Below are 21,515 nucleotides of genomic sequence, written 5' to 3' on the forward strand. Positions count from 1 at the left end.
CATTACCTTAAACATTGCTTTCTAAATGTGATGATTTTGCGTGATGTGATAATAGATAGAATTTTAATTTTATTTTTACATTAACTCATTTAAATTTCACACATCCCTGTAAGTTATCTATAAACTAGGCTTCATATGTTTTAAGTTAATAAATGTCACACAGCTGTCAAGAGGAAGAGGTGGGAGCTGAACCCAAAGTCTGCAGAACTTAAACATTTATGCTTTTTTTCACCCAATCAACCTTTGAACAGCTTTTTGAGATTATTTGTGGTAGATAAGAATTAATGTCATGGGATTTTGTTTATTTTGTTATATATATTTTTGTTTTTAATATTTACATTTGCAAACGATAGTTCTGGAGTATAGAAGGTTTGTGAATTGTATGCGTGCATATATATACCTAAACTTTTGGCTCAGGGATTGCTCCAGGCCCTGCTTCCTGCCAGCAGTTTTGGAACTTTACTCTTGTTAGTTTCTCTTAACATCCTTCCTGTTTATATAAATTTTGGATTGTCTGTATTTGGCTTTGACCTGGTATTTCCTTGAGACTCTGCTTCCCATGTAGCTCCCTCTGCTGCAAGCTCTGCAGCTACACTGAAGTATCCCTTTGTTTCTCAGTCTTATATCCTGTGAATGATTTCTAACATATTAGCAAAACAGAAGTGGTTATATATAAATATCCCTCTTTGTTTGATTGAGATTTTGCCTAGCAGAATAATTGCATATTCTCTTGAATCATAGCAGTTTCTTACTCTACTTATATCATATTTTTTTGCTTCAGATTCATTTATTTGCAATACATAAATGTTCTTGTTTAGTTTTATATTTTTTAAAACTATGAAACAGAAAAAGTTACCTCAATGCAAGTATGACTTCTCTTTGTAGAAGTCCCCCGAAGATCATAAAAATGAAACATTATTTTGTACAGGGAGAAATGTTTACAACATACTATTAAGTGTAAAAACATCAGCCTACAAAATGGTAAGGTAGCCACTTTTGTGGTCTGATACACATATACAAAATAAATTTACTGCAGAAAACTTGGATAGCAAAAAATTCCCCTGCCCCCCCACCGCCAAAAAAGTCAATACAAATCCCTCCTACTCCTATTTCTTAGAGATAATCACTGTTAACCTTATAGTGTATATACTTTCATTCTTCTCTCTTTTTCTTTCTGTGTGTGTGTGTATCTGTAAAAGTTATATCTCCACATAGATATATATAACTAGATGGTAAAGTCTTTTTAAAGCAAAAGATTGACCAACCTGACTTCATACAGCCTTTAAACTTTGGTAAAATACATGACACTGTAAGAAAAGTTTTTTTTTAATGCAGTGACAATATGGAAAAAATATTTGCAACACATGTATTAGCAAAGTGTAGGGAATAACTTAGTTTTCTGTGTATTATTAATTAGTACCACCATCCGTCTATCAAATCATACAGGTCAAGAATTCAGTTTATTCTAGACACCTTCCTTGCCCTCACTTTTCATATGGAACTGATCTCCCACTATCTCCTAGGTATCTCCTAGGAATTCATCCCTATCCTCCATCATATTCAGGCTTCCAACATTTTTTTTTTTTTTTTTTTTTTTGCTGAGGAAGATTCACCCTGAGCTAACATCTGTGCCCATCTTCCTCTATTTTGTATGTGGGTTGCCTCCACAGCATGGCCACCGACAAGTGTTATAGGACCGAACCTGGGCTGCCAAAGCAGGGAGTGCTGATCTTAACCACTAGGCCGTGGGGCCAGCCCACAGCATAATTTTTCTATACTACTCCAGTAGCTCTTTAACTGGGCTGCCTACTTTCATTCTTTTTCCATTCTAATTTATTTTCCACAGTACACAAAGTGATCTTTTTTGAAACACATACTTGATCATGTAAACGTCTTGCAAAATTAAGCTGTTACCAGCTTTAGTGTGTGTGTGTGTGTGTGTGTGTGCATGAGAGATAGAAATATACAGAGATTGATCAATTTTTTCAGTTACTCTTAGGAAGGTGATGAACCAGGCCCCTGTCTAGCCATACATACATTCTGTCACAGGGTTTTGGTACCTTTTGTTCTGTCTTACCTGGAACATAGTGTCTTTTCATTATCTTTGTTAGTACCTATGTGTTCTTCAGAGACCGCTTTCCTAGGGGCCGCCCGGTGGTGCAAGCAGTTAAGTGCGTGCGCTCTGCTTCCGCGGCCCAGGGTTCCCAGGTTCGGATCCCGGGCATGCACCAACACACCGCTTGTCAGGCCATGCTGTGGCGGCGTCCCATACAAAGTAGAGGAAGGTGGGCACAGATGTTAGCCCACGGCCAGTCTTCCTCAGCAAAAAAAGAGGAGGATTGGTATCAGATGTTAGCTCAGGACTGATCTTCCTCACAGAAAAAAGAGACTCTTTTCCTGACCTTACTAAAGCTAAATCAGGTTATCTTATTATTCACTCCTAGACACCACAGAATTCTCTGTCATATGATTACATTTATTTGGATGGTTAATCTAACTCTCTTAGTAGTAAGACTGTAAGCTCTTTGAGGAGAAGGTCCGTGTTTGTTTTTGCTTACCATTGTATTCCTGGCATGTAACAGTGCTAGATACATACTAGACACCTGTGTTAGTCAGCTTTGGCTGCTATAACAAAATACCATCGACTGAGTGGCTTAAACAACATCCATTTGTTTCTCACATTTCTGGAGACTAGGGAGTCCAAGATCAAGGTGCTGGCCAATTTTGTGTCTGGTGAGTGCCCTTTTCCTGGCTTGCAGAAGGCTGCCATTTTGCTGTGTCCTCTGGCAGAGAGGCAGTGAGCTCTAGTCTCTCCCTCTTCTATAGGAACACTAATTCCATCACGGTGCTCCACCCTCATGACCTCATCTAACCCTAATTACTTCCCCAAATCCCACCTCCTAATACCATCACATTGGAAGTTAGAGTTTCAACATGAATTTTGGGGAGACACAAACATTAGTCCATAACAACACACCATAAGTGTTTGTTGAATTAATGAACACATTAGAAATACAAGCAAAAGATGTAAATAAGAAGTTCACAAAAGGAGAGAATACAAATGCCAGTAAACATATCCATATGTTTTCAACCTCATGTATAATCAGGAAATAAATTAAAACAATAAGATGTTTTATCCCCATCATGTTGGGAAAATTTTTAAAGATTGATAGCATCAAGTGTCCCTTCAAGAACATGTTCATCAGGAGGTTGGTATTAAAGTATGATCTAGCCATACTGTGGAATATTTTTCAGCTGTTAAAAGGGAAGTGTTTCATTCCAGTGCATTTAAAATAATCCCATTAATTTTTGTTTTACAGAAAGAACCTCAAAAGTGACTGTGTATATATGTTTATATACATACATATAAGTTCATAGCAAAGGTACTGGAAAGATATTTGCTGTACTGTTGATAGTGTTTATCTCTGGGGAGGGAACATGATAGTAGAAGGAGAGTATAAAGGCATTCTTCCTTTTTTCTTCCTTTTTTTTTGTAAACTGTGGACTTTTTTCTTTTTTTTCTTATTTTTATAATAAGGATATTTTTATGTAGTCTATAAAAAACAAAATATCAATAAGACTTAAGTTGATTAGGGATATAGAGAAAAAAGGCCCATTCTTTACATATAAAAAACTAAAATCAGGGATACTAAAAGAACATGGTTTAATCTGGAACTACAAGCAGTTCCATATTGTTGGAGCCTAAAGTGTGATACAGAAAGGAAGAGGAATGAGGCGGAAAAGAAGACAAAAACCATATCATTGAGGGCCATGTATGTTTTTTCCTAGCATGGTACAACCATTCAAACCATGGGAATTGACTCCAGTCATGTTAAATAGATGATTCTGGGAGATGGGCAGTTGACACAATGAAGGAGATTCATAACCTTTTTGTGTCTAGATCCCTTTGGCAGGTTTGATGAAGCCTCTGGATACTTTCTCGGGATTGTGTTTTGAATGCATAAAATAAAATACAAAGTACAATGAAAACCCACTTATTTTGGATTTCAGTTATCAAAATATTAGGGAAAAACACATTTGTGTTTTACATTGTGTAATATATGTGCTTCTTTAGTAACACAGTAAATAAAAAGATCTAGTGATTTGTCTAATAATTAATTTCAGAATAGACATGAGCATAAACAATATTTTAAGATATCTACATCAGTTGAATGGTTTTCTGAATTCTATCCATGGACCTCAGGTTAAAAACTATTATTTATGGCATGAGACTGGGAGCATGGAGACCAGTGAGGAAACTAGTCAATAAGGAGATAATAAAAAATCTTAGAGGAGGACCTCTGAAATGATCCTATGAAAGACTGTCTAACTATTATTAAAAATTAGCATGTTTTTACTAAGAAAGCAATGTGTGTACATTATAGAAAAATTAAGAAATATGAATTTAAAAAAAGAAAAGAAAACATGCTCTGTGGTAGTTTATTAAAGCTTAAATAATACATATACTATCCTTGGTTTTTATTGCTGCTCTTAACATATGAGCCTTCCTTATTGGCTATGCATTTAGTCTCATCTCAATGATATCATCATTGCTTAACTGTCTTCCCTTTGATTTTACAGGTTTTTGATTGGTCAGGGAGCACATGTAGGAGCTGTCAACAGTGAAGGAGACACACCTTTAGATATTGCTGAGGAGGAGGCAATGGAAGAGCTACTTCAAAATGAAGTTAATCGGCAAGGTAATGTAAAAGCAACCTAAATGGAAAAAAAGTTTAAAACTGTTTTAGAAAAAATATGATACTCGACTTTTTCAATAAAATGATTGTTGACGATGAAGGATAATCATCATTTGGGGAAAAAAATCAGCCTACCTAACATTACGTACAGTATGATTCTATGTGAAAAAATATATGATTCTCAACTCTACTTCTTTTTAATATTTTTGAAGTTGAAAGAACTATCATAAGCAGTAGGATCAGGCATAAAAGTATATGGTAATAAGAGCTTTGCAGAGAAATAAAACAGGCAAAGGGGATAGGAAGTGCACAGGGTGAATGTGACACGTTGCAAATTTAAATAGAGTGGTCAAGAAGCCCTCACTGACAAGGTGGTGTTTAAGCTAAGATCTGAACGAGGTGAAGGAATGAATCATATGGGTCTGGGGAAAGAACATTCTGGACAGAGGGAGCAAGAACAATGAGTGCAAGAATGGGAGGGTGCCTGGTGTATTCAGAGATGCAGTATGTAGAGTAGTGTGACTGGAGCAGGTGGAACAAGGAAGAGGCTGGAAGGAGATGAGGTCTCAGAAGTGGCAGTGAACCATACCACATAAGGCCTTGAGGGCCATTGGAAGGACTTTGGCTTTTCATCTGAGTGAAATAGGGAGCCAGTGGAGGGATTGAGGTAGAAGAATGACATGACCTGACTTACCTTAGAAAGGATCTCTGTGGCCGTTGTGTTGAGAATAGATTGTAGGAAGGTTAAGGGCAGAAGTAGGTGGTGATAGACGAAATGATGAGAAGAGGTTGATTTTAGATATATTTTGAAGATTTAGCCAAGAAAATTAGGTTAAATGCAGGGTGTGCGAGAAAAAAGAAGGCAGGGAAGAGTCGAAGATTTTTGATTTGAGCAACTAGATGGATGAAGTTTCTATTTGAGACGTGAATATTGTGGGAAAAGTAGAGTTTGTAAGGAAAGTTTAGGGATTCATTTTCAGACGTGTTAACTTTGCCTATTAGATATTCAAGCAGTTGAATATGTGAGTAGAGAGAGGTACAGGCTGAAGGTATAAATTTGGGAGATGTCAATTTATAGATGAGGAGTGATTGCTTATGAGTAGTTTCTTTTAGGAGTGATGAGTGTTCTAAAACTGATTGTGGTAATGGTTACACAATTCTGCGAATTTACCAAAAACTACTGAATTATATACTTTAAGTAGTAGAGGAATTATATCTTGATAAAGCTGTTATTTAAAAAACATACATAGAAAATTTAATCCAGTAATTCTGCTTCTGGATATATACCCAAAGAATTAAAAGGAAAGTTTCAAAGAGATATTTGTACACCCACATTTATAACGGCATTATTCACCATACCAAAAGATGGAAGTAAACCAAGTGTCCATGAATGGATAAACAAAATGTGTAATATACGTACAATGGAATACTGTTCAGCCTTAAGAAGGAAATTCTTGAAGGTGAACCTTGAGGACATTATACTAAGTGAAATAAGCCAGTCACAAAGAGACAAATACTGTGTGATTCCACTTACATGAGGTACCTAAAATAGTCAAATTCATAGAGACAGAAAGTGGAATGATGTTTGTCAGGAGGTGGGAATGGGGATTTGTTGTTTAATGGGTATGGCATTTTGGTTTTGCAAGATGAAAAGAGTACTGAAGATTGGTTGCACAACGGTGTAAAGGTACTTAACACTACTGAACTGTATACTTAAAAATGGTTAAGATGGTAAATTTTTATGTGTATTTTACTTACAATTAAAAATTTTTAATATATATAAACAAAATTACTGTATGTATTTCCACTATATTCCATTATGTTTAGGCAGTGATTAAATGGGTATTATCAGAAGAAAACTGTGTTTTTCTAAGGTTAAATTATAAAGTAAAGGTATTGGATATTGGTTTAGAGGGTTGACTCCTGCTGAAGTGTGGTTCATCAGGAAATAGAAGTAAAGGAATAGAAGCTCAGTCAGTCCCTTGAAAAGAGATTTTTATTCGTTTGGGATTAGGAAAATTCATAATTAGTACTCGATAGTTTAAAAAAAAAGTCTTAGGCACCGAAACTGAGAAAATATGTAAATGCCTAAATAGAATTGAGGTATTGTAACAAGTGGTTGACGGTACCTGGAGCCCAGGAGAAACAGGGCACACTTTGGAAAAGTAGTCATGAACTGGAGCCTGGATAAGCACATAGGAGAGCTTTTAATAACTGTGTTCTAGGCAGACGTTTTGGAGTAATGGGATCTTCAAGACTTGAGGAAACTGAAAGAATAGATATAAAACATCACAGCCTAGAAAGAGAGAGTGCTTTATCTGCTCATCTTGCCCTGATGAGCGCCCAGATAGATAGCTAAGTTTCCTGTTAAACAGCGGTTAAAATAAATCTTTTTATACAGTCTAACATTAGTTAGCAATTATTATGAACTAGGAGAGGTGTGGAGATGTACTGAAAACTTCTTGCCTTTGGTTTCCTTGTATATAAAGGAAACTGTTAGCAAGACTGATTTTAATTGTAATGATTCCTTCAGTATTGATTAATATGTCCACAGATGTTCTGAGTGCTGGGTATTAGGGAAAAAAGAATAAGACAATCTTTGTTCTTAAGGATTTCACAGTGTAGTGGAAGTGGCAAATATATAAACAGAGCTTCATAATGCAGTGTGCTATGTGCTAAAATATAGATAGGAACAGAATGTTGTGGGAGAACAGAAAAGGCTATGACTAACTGCTTGCAATAGTCAGGAAAGGTTTCAGAGTGATGACATTTGAGAGGGAGTTTGCTTGGCAGAGAAGGGAGGTGGTAGACAGAAAAGGCATGTCAGGCGGGGATATCAACGTGTGCAAAGAAAAGGAATTGGAGACATAGCATATGCGGAGAATTCATTAGAATTGGAATGAACATAGAAAGTCAGGATGGAATTAGTAGGAGTAGGAGGTGAGGCCTGAAAAGATTAGGCTGGAGCCAGATGGTGAAGGACATCTATTTTGTAGGTATTAGGCAGATACAACAAAGATCTCCAAGTGGGAAATTAACCTGATTGGATTTGGTTTTTAGTAATAAAGCTGATGGCAGTTTGGAGGATGAATTAGAATGGGGGATGCATGGTGGCATGCCTTTCTTGAAGAATGCTGGTAAAAGATGATAAGGACCAAAACAATTACATTTAAGATGGAAAAGGGTAGGGAAATATTGGGAGGAAATACTAAGGTAAAATTAAAACAGTTCACTAAAGAACTGAATGTGGGGATGAAGGAAGAATTAAAGCCAACACATCTGCCTCCTGAAGTTTCCATGTTAAGAAGTGATGATTGGATGAATTCATAGGGGAAAATGTGGCACAAAGCAGGAACAGATATAGGAGTACATGAGTTTGTTTTGGGATATATTGAGTTTGTGGCAGCTAAAGGACATCTAGATGACAGTGTTTGGTGCACTGGTGGAACTTAGGAGATGTCAGGATGGAAAATGTATATCTGGGAGAATAATAAATAGATGAGGAGGAATTCTGGGAAATAGTAGATGAGATGACCCCGGAACTTAAAAGTGAAGAGCTAGTACAGTAGCTAACTCTTATTAAACGCTGATTATATTCCAGGCATTGAGCAAAGGGCTTTACATACATTATCTCATTTCATCCTCACGGCAATTCTAAAAGGTTAATACTACTATTATACCCCCATTTTACAGATGAGAAATTGAGGTCCAGTGATTTGCCCACAGTCATACAGATAGGAAGTGCTGCTGTAGTTTAGTCTCAGTGTGACAGATATCTTTAGCCCACACTCTTCATCATCGCTGTATCATTCTGCATTTTGTTAGGAATTTCTCCTAGAAAATAGTTCATGATGTTCATTTTATTCATATAATGGGAATACTTGAATTTATGTAGCATAACTTTATTCTGAAGAAACAAAAGGATAGGGACATCTCTAATAGATTTTAATAATTATAAAAAGAGCACTCTAAATATATCTCTAGTAGTGATAAGATTTCTCAGATTGTTTATCCTAGTGTGAAAGTTATTATTTAATATTTTTCAATTCTTTTTTTTTTTTTTTTTTTTATTTATTTCCCCCCAAAGCCCCAGCAGATAGTTGTATGTCATAGCTGCACATCCTTCTAGTTGCTGTATGTGGGACGCGGCCTCAGCATGGCCGGAGAAGCGGTGCGTCGGTGCGCGCCCGGGAACGAACCCGGGCCGCCAGCAGCAGAGCGCGCGGATTTAACCGCTAAGCCACGGGGCAGCCCAATATTTTTAAATTCTTTAATCGTTCTTTTGGTGCTTATTTCTTATTCTAATATATTTGATCAGTAACAAGTTATGCTTAAGTAAATTGCCTTTAAAGTAATAATGACTGAACAGTAGCTGAAAGTATTTCTGGTTTATATTTTAATGCAATTTTCTTTGTTTAGTTTGGGACAGAAGTCAATTTTTGTATCTCTTAGCTGACCAAATTCCAATTTAATTTTATTTTTTCTTACCTAAGAGATTTGGCTACATTTCATTCTAATATTTACTGTTTTTCAGTAGTAGTGACAGATGTTAACTAGTCTAATCACTTTATTATACCCAGTTTAGTTTTAATATCTATTGTTTTCATTTTTTAAAAACCTTTCAATTATAGTAGGTGGATTGAGGACCAGTTAAATGCATTACAAGGTTTTCTTTCTATTAGACCATAAAACAGGAAAAGAGAAGCAAAGTCACAGACTTTTAGAACTGATAATAATAGTTAACACCTTGGTATTTACTCCTGATCCTAAAAATTTCACATATATTAATTAATTTAATTCTCACAACAACCCTGGGGATAGGTACTTTCATTACCCCATCTTGCAAATAAAGAAACAATATTAGTGTAGATTAAGTATCTTGCCCAAGATAATAGAGCTAGTAAGTGGCAGATCAGAGATTTAATATCTGTGTTCTTAACCCGTTATACTAATATTCAAAGAAGTTATGGCTTTCTCAAGGTTACTAGCTAGTTAAAGCTCTGGAATTAGAAAACAAGTATTGTAATATGTAGTACAATGAGGTTTTTAAAATTTTTTTAATGAACAAAAGCAGGGTCTATAACTCTAATCAGTAGTATTTAGAAAAAATGTTTAAGAATGAGAGAAGAGTTTTTCTTTTCTAACTGGATTTTCTTAAGTATAAAAAATTTCCTTTCACATATACTTTAATTTTAAGCTCGAGTTGTTTTTTAATGTATCATTCATATGAGAGCACAATTTGGAGGCAAAAGGGGGTAATTACTTTGTAATTAGTTAAAAGTAGCATGAAATTAGATAAATCCAGAAGTAAGAAGTAGATATTTTTTTATTTCAAGACCAGAGGAAATTTAGAATAGTAAAAGACGATAGTAAAAGACAATAAAAATCAGAATGTTGAAGGTGGTAAAGACAAAGGGATAAAGATAATAAAGAGATTCATGTTTTAGAAGACTTAGTAAAAGAATAAAGCATAAGAAAATAAATCAATCTGAGAAAAATCATTTAGTAAAAAGGTTATTCTTAATGTATTATAATTACAGCTTTATAATTTCTTTTATGAATAACATTAGAAGGCATCTTAAAATGAGCTGATTATCTTTTGGTAGGAAATTTTTGATATATAAAATTGCTTTATTATAAAAATGGTGATACTTTTAGAATAAAGATTATAATAGGTTTGGTTCATTACATGTATATAGTGTATATAATTGTTTTTATAAAGTCTATTTGGTAAATCTTATTGCAGGTTTCTTTCAAATGTAATGAGATATTACAATCTCTAGTTTGAAGATGATTTTACGTGTACTTGTGTAATCTTGGTATTTTAAAAATATTTTTCAATTCAAATATTTTTCAATTTTTAGAAGTTGAGCTTCACTTGAACAACTTAGTTGTATCATGAATAAATAATAATTTGCTAAGCAGGCAAGATAAGGATACAGTCCAGGTAGAGGATAATAGCTTGCACAACAGCACTGACACACAATTCACTTGGGGACCTTATGTGGAGACCTAGATGGTTACAACACTGGGTGATGATAGAGGGGAAAGACTAGAGATTAAAAATGCATTGAGACCAAATGGTTAAAGGCTTTGTCTGCTGCACTAAAGAGCTTGAACTTTGTCTTATAGGCGGCGAGCAATCATTGACAAATTTATGTAGAAGAGAGAGATGATCATATTTTGATACAGAAAAACCAGTCTGGCAGTGATGTGGGGAATGAATTGGAAGGGACTGAGGCAAATGAATTAAGGGCCATTAGTAATAGTCAAAGTGTGAGACTTAAGACATGAACTGAGATGATAATAGGGGACATCAAGAAGACAGTCTAGGGGATGGCAATTCAAAATCTAGTAACTAATTGGATGGGGTCTGGGCATAAGATAAAGGGAGAGATTAAGAAAGACTTCCAGGTTGCTGGGTAGTTAGTGGTGCCTAGTAGTATATGAAATATAAGACGGGCAGCAAGCAGATGGACTGGGGAAAACTGAGTTAAGATTTCAGCATTGAGTTTGAGATGACCGTGGTATGTTGCTTTATTATGTCCGTAGTCTTGACGACTTCTCTGTTCTCCAGGCTCAGATATCCAATTGACTACTTGATATCTCCAATTAGATGTCTATTAGGGCATCTCAAACTTCACGTTTCCAAAATTGAAAATTTAATTTTTCCAGTTGCTCAGCCTAAAAACCTTTGATTCATCCTTGACTTCTGTGTTTCTCCTATATCCAAACTAACAGCAAATTCTTTTGGTGTGCCGTAAAGAATCCAGAATCTAACCTCTTTACTACCTTCACTGCTACCACCTGGTTCAAGTTACCATCATCTCTTGCCTGGTTTATTTCACTAACCTCCAAATTGATACCTCAATTTTTATTCTTAACTTTTCAGCTTAAGTGATCCTCTTAAATTAAGTCAGATCATGTCACCCCGCTCATTGTCCTCACTACTCTATAGACACCCTGGCCTTCTTCTAAGCAGGAGAACATTCCAAGCAGGCTTCTACCTCAGAGCTTACCAGTACTTCCTTCTGCCTGGAATGTTCTCCCAGATTATAGTATGACTGTCACTCACTTTATTTCTTACTGTAATGTCACCTTACCAAAGAGGCTGTTCTTTACCAACCTATATAAAACAACTCTTTGTTATTACAGTCCCTTCACCCTGCTTTATTTTTCTTCACAGATGTATCATCTTCTGCCATATAATGTAAATTCACTTCTATACCCATAGCACCAAATAAAGTACCTGACATATAGCAGGCACTTAGTACATATTGAATGAATGAAAGAAAAATTCTGACCAGACAGTTGGATACATGGATATGAATTATAGGAAAGATCTTAGCTGAGGAGTTGTGCATGTCTATAATTGTTTTTTACTCACTTGTGTATTCATCCATCATTCATTTAGTGAACATTTGCTAATCTCTTTTACTTTGTGTCAGGTGCTCAACCGGAAAGTGGGGATACAAGATAAAAAGCAGTATCTTTACCTTTAATAAGCTTATAGTCTTCTGTAGTAAGATAAATTGTAAATGCATTGTGGTATGTGCTATTTATTAAATATCCAGCAGTGAAGCCATAAGACAACATGAGATCATTTAGGAATTTCAGGATTATCTTTTCTATTTTAATTTTTTTCTCGGCAAGTTGAGCTCTTTGAAGGTAAAAACTAGGGTGTCTTGCTCCTTTTTGAATTCTCCCCACTCTTACCACCTCAGCCTAGCACAGTGCTTAGTAAATGCTTTCAAATGAATGAACAGCTCTATAACTTGTTAAAATTATAAAACTAATACTAATGGTATGAACAATGTACTATGTTGGAAAAGAGAAGGGAGTTGGGTGGAGAAATAATCTATTTTAAGGTGTGGTAAATTTTAGATGAAGACAGGACCTCCAAGCTGAAGTATTCAATAAACATTTATACCTACTAGGCTAGAGTTCAGAGAACTGGTCAAAGCATTGGATAGAAATTTGAGACTTAATTACATTTGATTGTTTAAGAAAAACAAAACCTTTCTTTTTTTAGACCAAAGGATGATATACCTTGGGGAATATTCAAATTTTAAAAAACAGAAAGACTAATCAGAAAGGTAAAAAGAAAGCCAAAATAATATTGTGGGGCAAAAATTAAATAATCATTAGAGAAGGCTAATAAAATATCTACAATTATTTCCACGTTTCTTTATTTAACCAGCTTATAGCAGCCCATTTTTCAAAAACATAATTTCACTTTTAATTTTCATTTAAACTTGAAATGTTTTGGATAATTTTGTTTCCCAACATAAGGAGAACATTTTCTATAAAGAAAAAATCAAAAAATGATTTTTATTTTATCAGGGGTTGATATAGAAGCAGCTCGAAAGGAAGAAGAACGGATAATGCTTAGAGATGCAAGGCAATGGCTAAATAGTGGTCATATAAATGATGTCCGGCATGCAAAATCTGGAGGGACAGCATTGCATGTTGCAGCCGCTAAAGGCTATACAGAAGTTTTAAAGTAAGTATTGCTTTTCACAGTCATTTTTCTTCTTCAGTTTGTTTTCTTTACTTCATTGTTCCTTTTCTTAAGATACCTGCGAACATTATTTTGAAAGAGCTTATAAAAGTTACTTTTGTCCATTTACAGGAAGAAAGAGAAAACTACCTTGAATATTGCTTTGTTTCTAAAGTTCTTTCTTTCACTCTCAAATTTTGGTTATTGTACTGTTGTTTTCTTCAGTTGCAGTTTTCCAATAAGTTAAATTTAAGTATCAGACAACCATTATATGCTACCTTCTGGGCCAATAAATTATTAGAGTCATTTTGAGGTTCCCAGATAAGCTAACTCTGGTTGCTGAGACTAAGAACATAATAAACATATCATCAGATTCTGAGAGCTTGATTCCTACTGAATGTTAACATATAATTTATCTGAAATACAGTTTTCTGTTTACTACATAAACACAGAAACTCAGAGTGCTAATAGCATAATATTAAATATCAAGCCATAAGGAACTTGGACTATATATTCATCAGCAAATTGCGTTGGAAGAAAGGTCCGTTGTTTGAAAATAAATTTTTGTTTTGTTTTTTTACTTATGCAAGACAAAGTTGTTGGCAACTATATGAACAAAAATAATTCAGTGCATAACTTTTGTTATATGTATGTGAAAGGCAATGAGACTGGACCTTAGCAAAATCTACTGCACCCTTTATATTGCTTTTGTCCCACTTGAGCTTATAATATCAATCTGTGCTCCTTATTCCTTCTCAGCAAAAACAGTGAAGAAATTAAGTGGGTCAGTTATTCCCAAGTTTCCTCCTCTTGCAGTCTCTACTCACTGCAATAACTTAAGCATTCTCCTAGAATAATACAGTTGACTTCAAATTAGTGTCCTTGTCCCCCACCTGTTTCTGTCTAATCCAGAACTTTTCAAACTTTCAGACCCCATTCGCCTGTCATGAAATGAACTTAGTCAGTTGCCAACAGCATTTTTTTTAAAAAGAATTGAAAATATCAAAGAGTATTGTGTATGGTAAAGGTAAATATTGTTTCTTAAAACTCTTATTTCTGTCAACATATATATGAGTACTGGATTGCACTATAAAATAGATTTCTAGTCTGCTTCCAAGTGGTCTTTGCAATTAGGTTATCCAGGCTCTTAAAATCCTTCATTAAGGAGCTGGCCTGGTGGCAAAGCGGTTAGGTGTGCGCACTCTGCTGCAGTGGCCTGGGGTTCGTCAGTTCGGATCCCAGGCACACACCGACGCACCACCTGGCAAGCCATGCTGTGGCAGCGTCCCATATAAAGTGGAGGAAGATGGGCACGGATGTTAGCCCAGGGCCAAGCTTCCTCAGCAAAACGAGGAGGTTTGGCAGATGTTAGCTCAGGGCCGATCTTCCTCACAAAAACAAACAAAAACAAAAAAATCCTTCATTAAGATTCTCAGTGGGGATCAGGATAAATTTTAAACTCCTCAAGTTAACACATAAGACCGTTAGTCATCTGGTCACTGGCTTAGCCTCTCTTTTAAGCTAAGCTGCTACCATTGCTCCTCAGGCATGCATTATTCCAGCTATATATATCTACTTGAAGTTCTGTCATGACGTCTTAATACCTACTCTTGTTTCTATCTAGATACCTCCATTCACCATCTCTTCAACTTGGAGACAAATTCCCTTCAATCCTTTGACTCTCTTCAAGGCTCTTAAGCCTATGAAAAAAAATGTTCAACTGCATTTATAATAAGTGCAGATAAAGCTACACTGAATTACCATTTTCCATCAATCGTATTGGCAAAGATCAAAATGTTTGGCACACTGTGTTGGCAAGGTTGGGAAAAGGCACTCTCTTACATTACCGGTGGAAGTATAAATGACAATTGAGCAAATTCTATCAAAGTAACAGTTATTCTTTGGCTTAGCAGTTCTACCTCTAGGAATGCTTTTAACAGGTATTCTCACTCACATAGGAAATAAGGTATGTGCTAGCAGCATTGTTTATAATAGGAGTAGGAGAATGGTTGAATAAATTCTGATACATCCTTTCACTGGAATACTCTGTAACAATTAAAGCACTACATATAGATATGGAAAGAGCACTAGGATGTATTAAGTGTCGAAACCTAGGACAGAAGTATGCATCATTTGTGTTTAATTTTAAAAATTTTAAATTGTATTTGCTTACATATGCATAAAATCTCTGTAAGGATCCAGTCAAAATTAGTATGGTTATCTATGGGGAGGGGAAACTGGTTGGCTAAAGGTCAGCAGTGGAAGAGTGACTTCCCTGTATAGCCATTTATTCTTAGTTCTGAACCTTGTGAATATATTACTTAGGAAATAAAATATTAAATGAAAGATAAATAGAAGAGATCTGTTTCAAATGTAGCTGTCTCACCACGTACCCCTCCCCCCCAACACACTGAATCTCTTTCAATTGATTTTGATGCTTTTCAGCTCTGTACTCCCATTGCATCTCCATCACAGAACCTATCTGTGCAGGTTGATTGCTGTTGTACTTGACTTTTGTCCTCCATTAGAAGCTCCTTGAATATAATAAGTACTGTCTTATTTTTTTCAGTATCTTTGTATGTCCCGGCACATCCAGAGAGCCAGATGTTTGTAGGGGAAAAAAACTTATCTGCCTTCCTCTCCACACAGACTCCCAAGTACTTATAATTTTATGTCGCTCAGGATATTTAACATTATTATAGTTCATATTTCCTAATGAGGGATGTATTTTTATTATCTTATATTCCAGTATTATTTCCGTCTCTATTAATAAAGTTTCTGATAACGTATATGTTAATGGACAATTTTTTTAACTTAAATCTCTGGATTTATGTCTGTTAACCTGTTCTTTAGATCAGTGGTTCTTAAATGTTCACCTACAGGCAGGTGACGGGCAGTGATATGAGAATCATATGGGGGACTTATTAAGAATATAGATTGACAGGCCCCGTCTCCCAATATGCTGATTAATTCAGTAGGACTGGAGTGTAGCTGGGGAATCTGTTGTTTTTAACAAGTTCTTCAGATGATTCTGCTATGGAGCCAGAATCAGAAACAGCTGCTTTAGATATTGTTAGGAAATAAAGGATCAGTTCTTGAAACATAAATAAATGAAGGGTTGTATATTAGCTATCACTACCACTTCCTGTATGTAGAAAGAAGCCCTTCTCAAGCTCAACATCTTGGAAAATAAGGTAAAGGTAAACCAGATTTCATGAGCTGTGAAGTATTTAGTGTTCATCTGGGTGGCCAGGGCGGGGGACGCTAGGCTGTGTGCAATTTATAGACCCCATTCTTTGCTCTCTGTGAGCTTAATTTCTGAATAAAATAAAGGTTAATGTCAGTATACAGTTAGAAGGGCATACTAACATAATGTATGCAACTTTTTGCATTTTATTAAGATATATTCCTGTTTTCTAGCTTTGTTGATTGGATTATCTGCTTTCTACTGCTGCAGAAAAGTAGACTCGACCCCTTCGAATATTTGTTTTGCTTTGCTTTGTTTCTGACAGTCAGATTGTCATTTTCCTACAAAAATTTTTCATGGTAGATCTTAAAGTTTCTTGAAAGCTTTCACAAACCGATTCCTCAACTGCAAGGCAGCAAAAACACTACAAAATAAGATTGTTTGAGCCCAGTAGATTTTTAGAACACATTTAGCCTGAGATGATATCATGTGGACACCTGAAGACATTCCCTGCAATAAATCAGTTTAACATGCAAATTGATCCAGTAATTTTTGATCTCACATTGAAAAATTATGGAGTTTCCTGTGATAATTTCAGTTACAAATCATATTAACAAGAATTAATCATTGTCACACCAAACCGTAAGACTTATAGTCATTAGGAATTAGTTAAAGCTGAATGCATTATTATGGCAGTAACTCAAGATCCTCTATTACCAGTGTTTTCTAAGAATTACTTTCTTTTGCCCTGCTTAATTCATTGAGGAGAAGGGGGATTTGAACTCTGAAAAGAAATATGTTGCAAGTTTTTGTTAACTCACATAATATAAAGCAATTGGTTATGTTTGCTCATTTCTAGATTTTAATGATTGTCTAATTCACTATAATTTCTTTAGACTTTTAATACAGGCAGGCTATGATGTTAATATTAAAGATTATGATGGCTGGACACCTCTTCATGCTGCAGCTCATTGGGGTAAAGAAGAAGCATGTCGAATTTTAGTGGACAATCTGTGTGATATGGAGATGGTCAACAAAGTGGTAGGCCTTTTAAATGTATTTCAAATATTTTAACTTTTAGAAATATAGTTTTAGTCTAAAAAATGTTATAAGAATATAAATTCTATAATTATATTGTTTTATCAACTGTATAAAACATTTTGTCTCAGTTGTTTATTGATTTGTATTATTAATTAATTGTCTTTTTCAGCTACCTATGAGGTGATTTTGGCCTTATTCTGCAAAGAAAGAAGTATTGCTCTTTCAGTAATCGTGTTAACATACATATAAAGTAGATTTGGGTACTTCCATTGATATTATATACTTAGGAATTCATCAAGTAAGAGAATTTTGCATTTCTATGTGTATGTTTTCTCCCATCACTTTATTTATGAATTGGAACACATACAGAAGTGTGTTTCTGATTCTCTTTAGCTGACAGTATTATTTGTTTGCTTACAGTAGTTTTTTAAGTGACATGGATAGTGGGGTCTTATAGCAGGTGAGAATAATAAAAACCATCAAGTTTTATGCCAGATAAGATCATTGAGATGCAAAAACATCTAGTCTCCTAGTTTTGCAGATGAGAAAACAGTTGAGCGAGGTAAATGATTTACTTAATATCACCCAATTAGGTAGAGGGAAGGAGGGAGCAAATGTCATATAAGTGTTTTTCACAAAATCATGAACAGATTCAGGTTATCAAATTCCTTATTAGATTAGACTTTTCTCCTCTGCTTCCTTTTGCATACCGTCAGTTACCAGTGTCACTAATATTTCCACTAGTTCCCTCCTACTCCATGTTGGTAGATGATAAGAGTCATCTACCAGTAATTGCAGAGCTCAAAATATGTCTCATTTAATGAGCTTAATTACTCTTAACTTCCATAGACTATCCCTTCTGCGTTGCATTTCATAGGAGAAAATAGTGGATTACTTAGCAGAGATTCCTAAAATGATCTCATCTTTATTCAAATAGGACCATCTAATTCTATTGTGTCCATTAATATGGGTGCTGTTGCTGGTTACTCTGGTAACTGCAGTTTGTAGTTGGGGATCTGCAAAAGAAAGAGAGCAAATATGATATACCATATGCCCAAGATTTGCCCATGAGTAAGTAGTTGGAGTTTGAGGGTAGTAGTGTAGATTCACGTCCTAGTTGCTGACATAAAGCGATAAAGAAGCCCACTGAACTCCTTTGTTCTTTCTGGAGTATTTCATATATGTATTTATAAATGTATTTTATATAAGAAATGTTCAGGCAAGAAAATCATAGGAGATGGTGAAAATCTTCAGGAGAGTCAAGATAAAAAATATTTGAGAATGATCTATCTCTAAGTATAGGTTTGCTCTATATATAAGTCCAAAGTCTTCAATCTAAATTTTAGTGAAAACTTTTGATAATTTGCTTTCTCTATTGTTTTTTATTATAACAGTATTATGTTTTGTAATCAGTATTAGAAGACAAATAAATGTTGATACTGTTTAATTTTAAATAAAAGGCCAGCTAATTTTACCTTAACAATTCATCTTTGCTCTCTTTTTGTGTAGAAATTTTCACAGCATTTGGGATTTTTCTGAAGAAATTAGTGAATACCTGTTACCTTCTGATCTCTGTTCTGCATGCCTGTCTTTCTCCCAAATAGTACCTCCCTAAAGGCTGCTTGTCCACTGACATGGGCAATGCTAGTTGGTTCATTCAGTGGTAGTGGCCTCCAGATAAGGAACAGAAGAGAGGAGCTTACTAATTGAAATGGTTTTTCAAAAAGATTATATCACTTCCTAGTTTAAACATGTTATGTTATGCTAGTGAAACCTACACAATATATAGTATGTATGAGAAAAATTTATTTTATCTTGTATCTGTTCTATAATTGTCTAATTCCTGTGTCATGCACTTCATCAAAATTATGCTCTAGGAGAAAGACTGCATATAAAATCATTTTGCTGTATCTGCTTTTGTTTCTGTATTGCTATAGTAGCCGTTCCTGTATCACCCTAAATATTAACATCTTATTCCCTCATTTCATGATTTCAGTGCATCTTTATTTGATTTTAAAAGAATTGTGCCTCATAATTCCTTAAAATTTTAGTTTTCAACTTGTTTTCACACATATTATCTACTGCTGTCCTTTTAACATCCTATGAAGTTGTTTTCAGAGTTTTGCAGATTTGGGAACATGATCAGAGAAGTTGAGTAATTTTCCTAAAGTTGTAATAATTGTTTTTTTTTTATTCTGCTAAGTTCTGTGCAACTTTTCTTAGTCTTTGATTTCTCGTATGTTTTATTTTTCCAGATATTAACTCATAAATTTTAAAAATATGATTTTTAAATTTTTATCAGAATATGATCTTTCTTTTAAATTATCAAGATTTTAAAAACATCTTTTTAATAGTGAGGAGCTACATAATGTGTATAGCGTTCTAAAAGCCTTTGTGCCATAAATATACCCAAATGTGAGCTTTTTTTTTGGTGAGAGAGATTGGCCCTGAGCTAGCCTCTGTTAATCTTCCCCTTTTTGCTGAGGAAGATTAGCCATGAGCTAGCATCTGTACCCCTCTTCCTCTATTTTGTATATGGGATGCTGCCACGGCATGGCTTGATGAGTGGTGCGTCGGTCCGCACCCAGGATCCCAACCTGTGAACCCCAGACCGCCAAAGTGGAGCGCGCACTTAACTACTACGCCACTGGGCTGGCCGCAAGCTTTTTTTGTTTTTTCTTTCGAGAACTATATTCTATAGTAATGGAAGATATTCTTATAAGACTTATCTCTTAATTTTTAAAATTTCATTATGCCTAGGTGAGTTAGGCTATCTCACTGTTTGTTTTCATTGGCTATATTTTAGAATAACATGTCATACTTCATGTTCCAAAACAAATTAGTCTTAATTGTTTAAGCCTGCCTGTATGAATTTATCCTCTCATTTGATACCTTCTTCAGTACTTATAGATTGAAGATTTTAAAATCTTTAAAATATCAAAGAAATGTACTTAAGGTACTTCCAGAGTTTAGATGAATTCTTTAGTAATAGAAAATGTAATTTGGGGAAATGTATAATATAGAAAATGCAATAAATCATATCATAGGAAACCTGAAAGTCTTTCTACATGAGTGGGGAAAATATTCTAAAAATAAATATTTAGAGATTTTGATCTCGTTTCTTTAACTTATTTGCAAACTATAAAACACATTTGCTGTCATTTTAATTCATTATTATAAATTATGTGATACAGATTTTAAATATAAGGATTTTTATTTTGCTTCCTTAATTTATTAAGAGAATTGTTTTACTAGAATGTACCCAAATATTATCCCATTTTAAAAATTAACTATGGTATTTTTCTAGTTGGAATTTTCTCTTAATGCAGTACTACAGTGATTAGTAAACAACTTTTTAGCTTGATGGCTGTCATTAAATGAATTTAAATGAGTTTAATATTTATTTAATTATTTAAATAAATAGCAAAACTACTTCTGCTATTAATGGGCACAAGAGTTTTTTTTCCCCCTGATTCTATCTGAGCTTATTCTTCTTTTCTATCAAGACAGTGGAAGAGGGGAGACCTCGATTCTGTTCCCACTTTCCCTTCATTACCTGCATGACCTTGGGCAAACACCATACACTCAGAGCCTGGGTTTTCTCATCTGTACGATGTGAATCAATAATGTTTGTCCTGGCTGCTCCACTGGTTGTTGTGAGGATGAAGAGAGATCATACCTCTGAAACTAATTCAGTTAGAATAAGTGAGGAAAGAAGAATGAAGCAGCTATGAAGTTAGACTTCAACAGTGGCTCTAGTGTGGCTCTGGTAATTTACAGATGTATTGAACTGATTTTTTTAAGCAGTAGTTTTTTTCTTTTTTGAAATAGTTTTCTTAATTGATAAGAGTTCTTGTTTTCTCATATATCAACATTGTGTCCTCAGTTGTTTCCTCGTTGCTTTGAGTTACTCTGCTTATACGCCCTACTGTGTTTGTACCCCCTTAGTGAAGCATAGTAGCCTTAGAGTTGTTAAGAATCGGGTAATGTTTATAACTTCACAATTGGTTAGCTTCGTAACCGTCCTATAGATTGTTTAAAGAGCATGGGTAAGTTACTAAGTTGATGGTTGTGCTTTTTTGAAATTAGA

The 21,515-nt window shown here is 34.9% G+C and overlaps 1 protein-coding gene across 5 annotated transcripts in view; it reads left to right on the plus strand.

The window, feature by feature from the left end:
- The window catches only part of PPP1R12A (protein phosphatase 1 regulatory subunit 12A), a 144,312-nt gene that overhangs the window by 63,869 nt on the left and 58,928 nt on the right, over window positions 1-21,515 (plus strand). For all 5 annotated transcript variants that reach the window (XM_058568730.1, XM_058568726.1, XM_058568728.1 and 2 more), the window contains exons 3-5: window positions 4,582-4,700; window positions 13,041-13,200; window positions 17,281-17,425. In XM_058568730.1, coding sequence (XP_058424713.1) covers window positions 4,582-4,700; window positions 13,041-13,200; window positions 17,281-17,425 — 424 coding nt within the window. The remainder of the gene's footprint in view (window positions 1-4,581; window positions 4,701-13,040; window positions 13,201-17,280; window positions 17,426-21,515) is intronic.

The sequence above is a fragment of the Diceros bicornis genome, chromosome 25 (assembly GCF_020826845.1).
Source record: "Diceros bicornis minor isolate mBicDic1 chromosome 25, mDicBic1.mat.cur, whole genome shotgun sequence".
In the NCBI taxonomy this organism is placed as follows: Eukaryota; Metazoa; Chordata; class Mammalia; order Perissodactyla; family Rhinocerotidae; genus Diceros; species Diceros bicornis.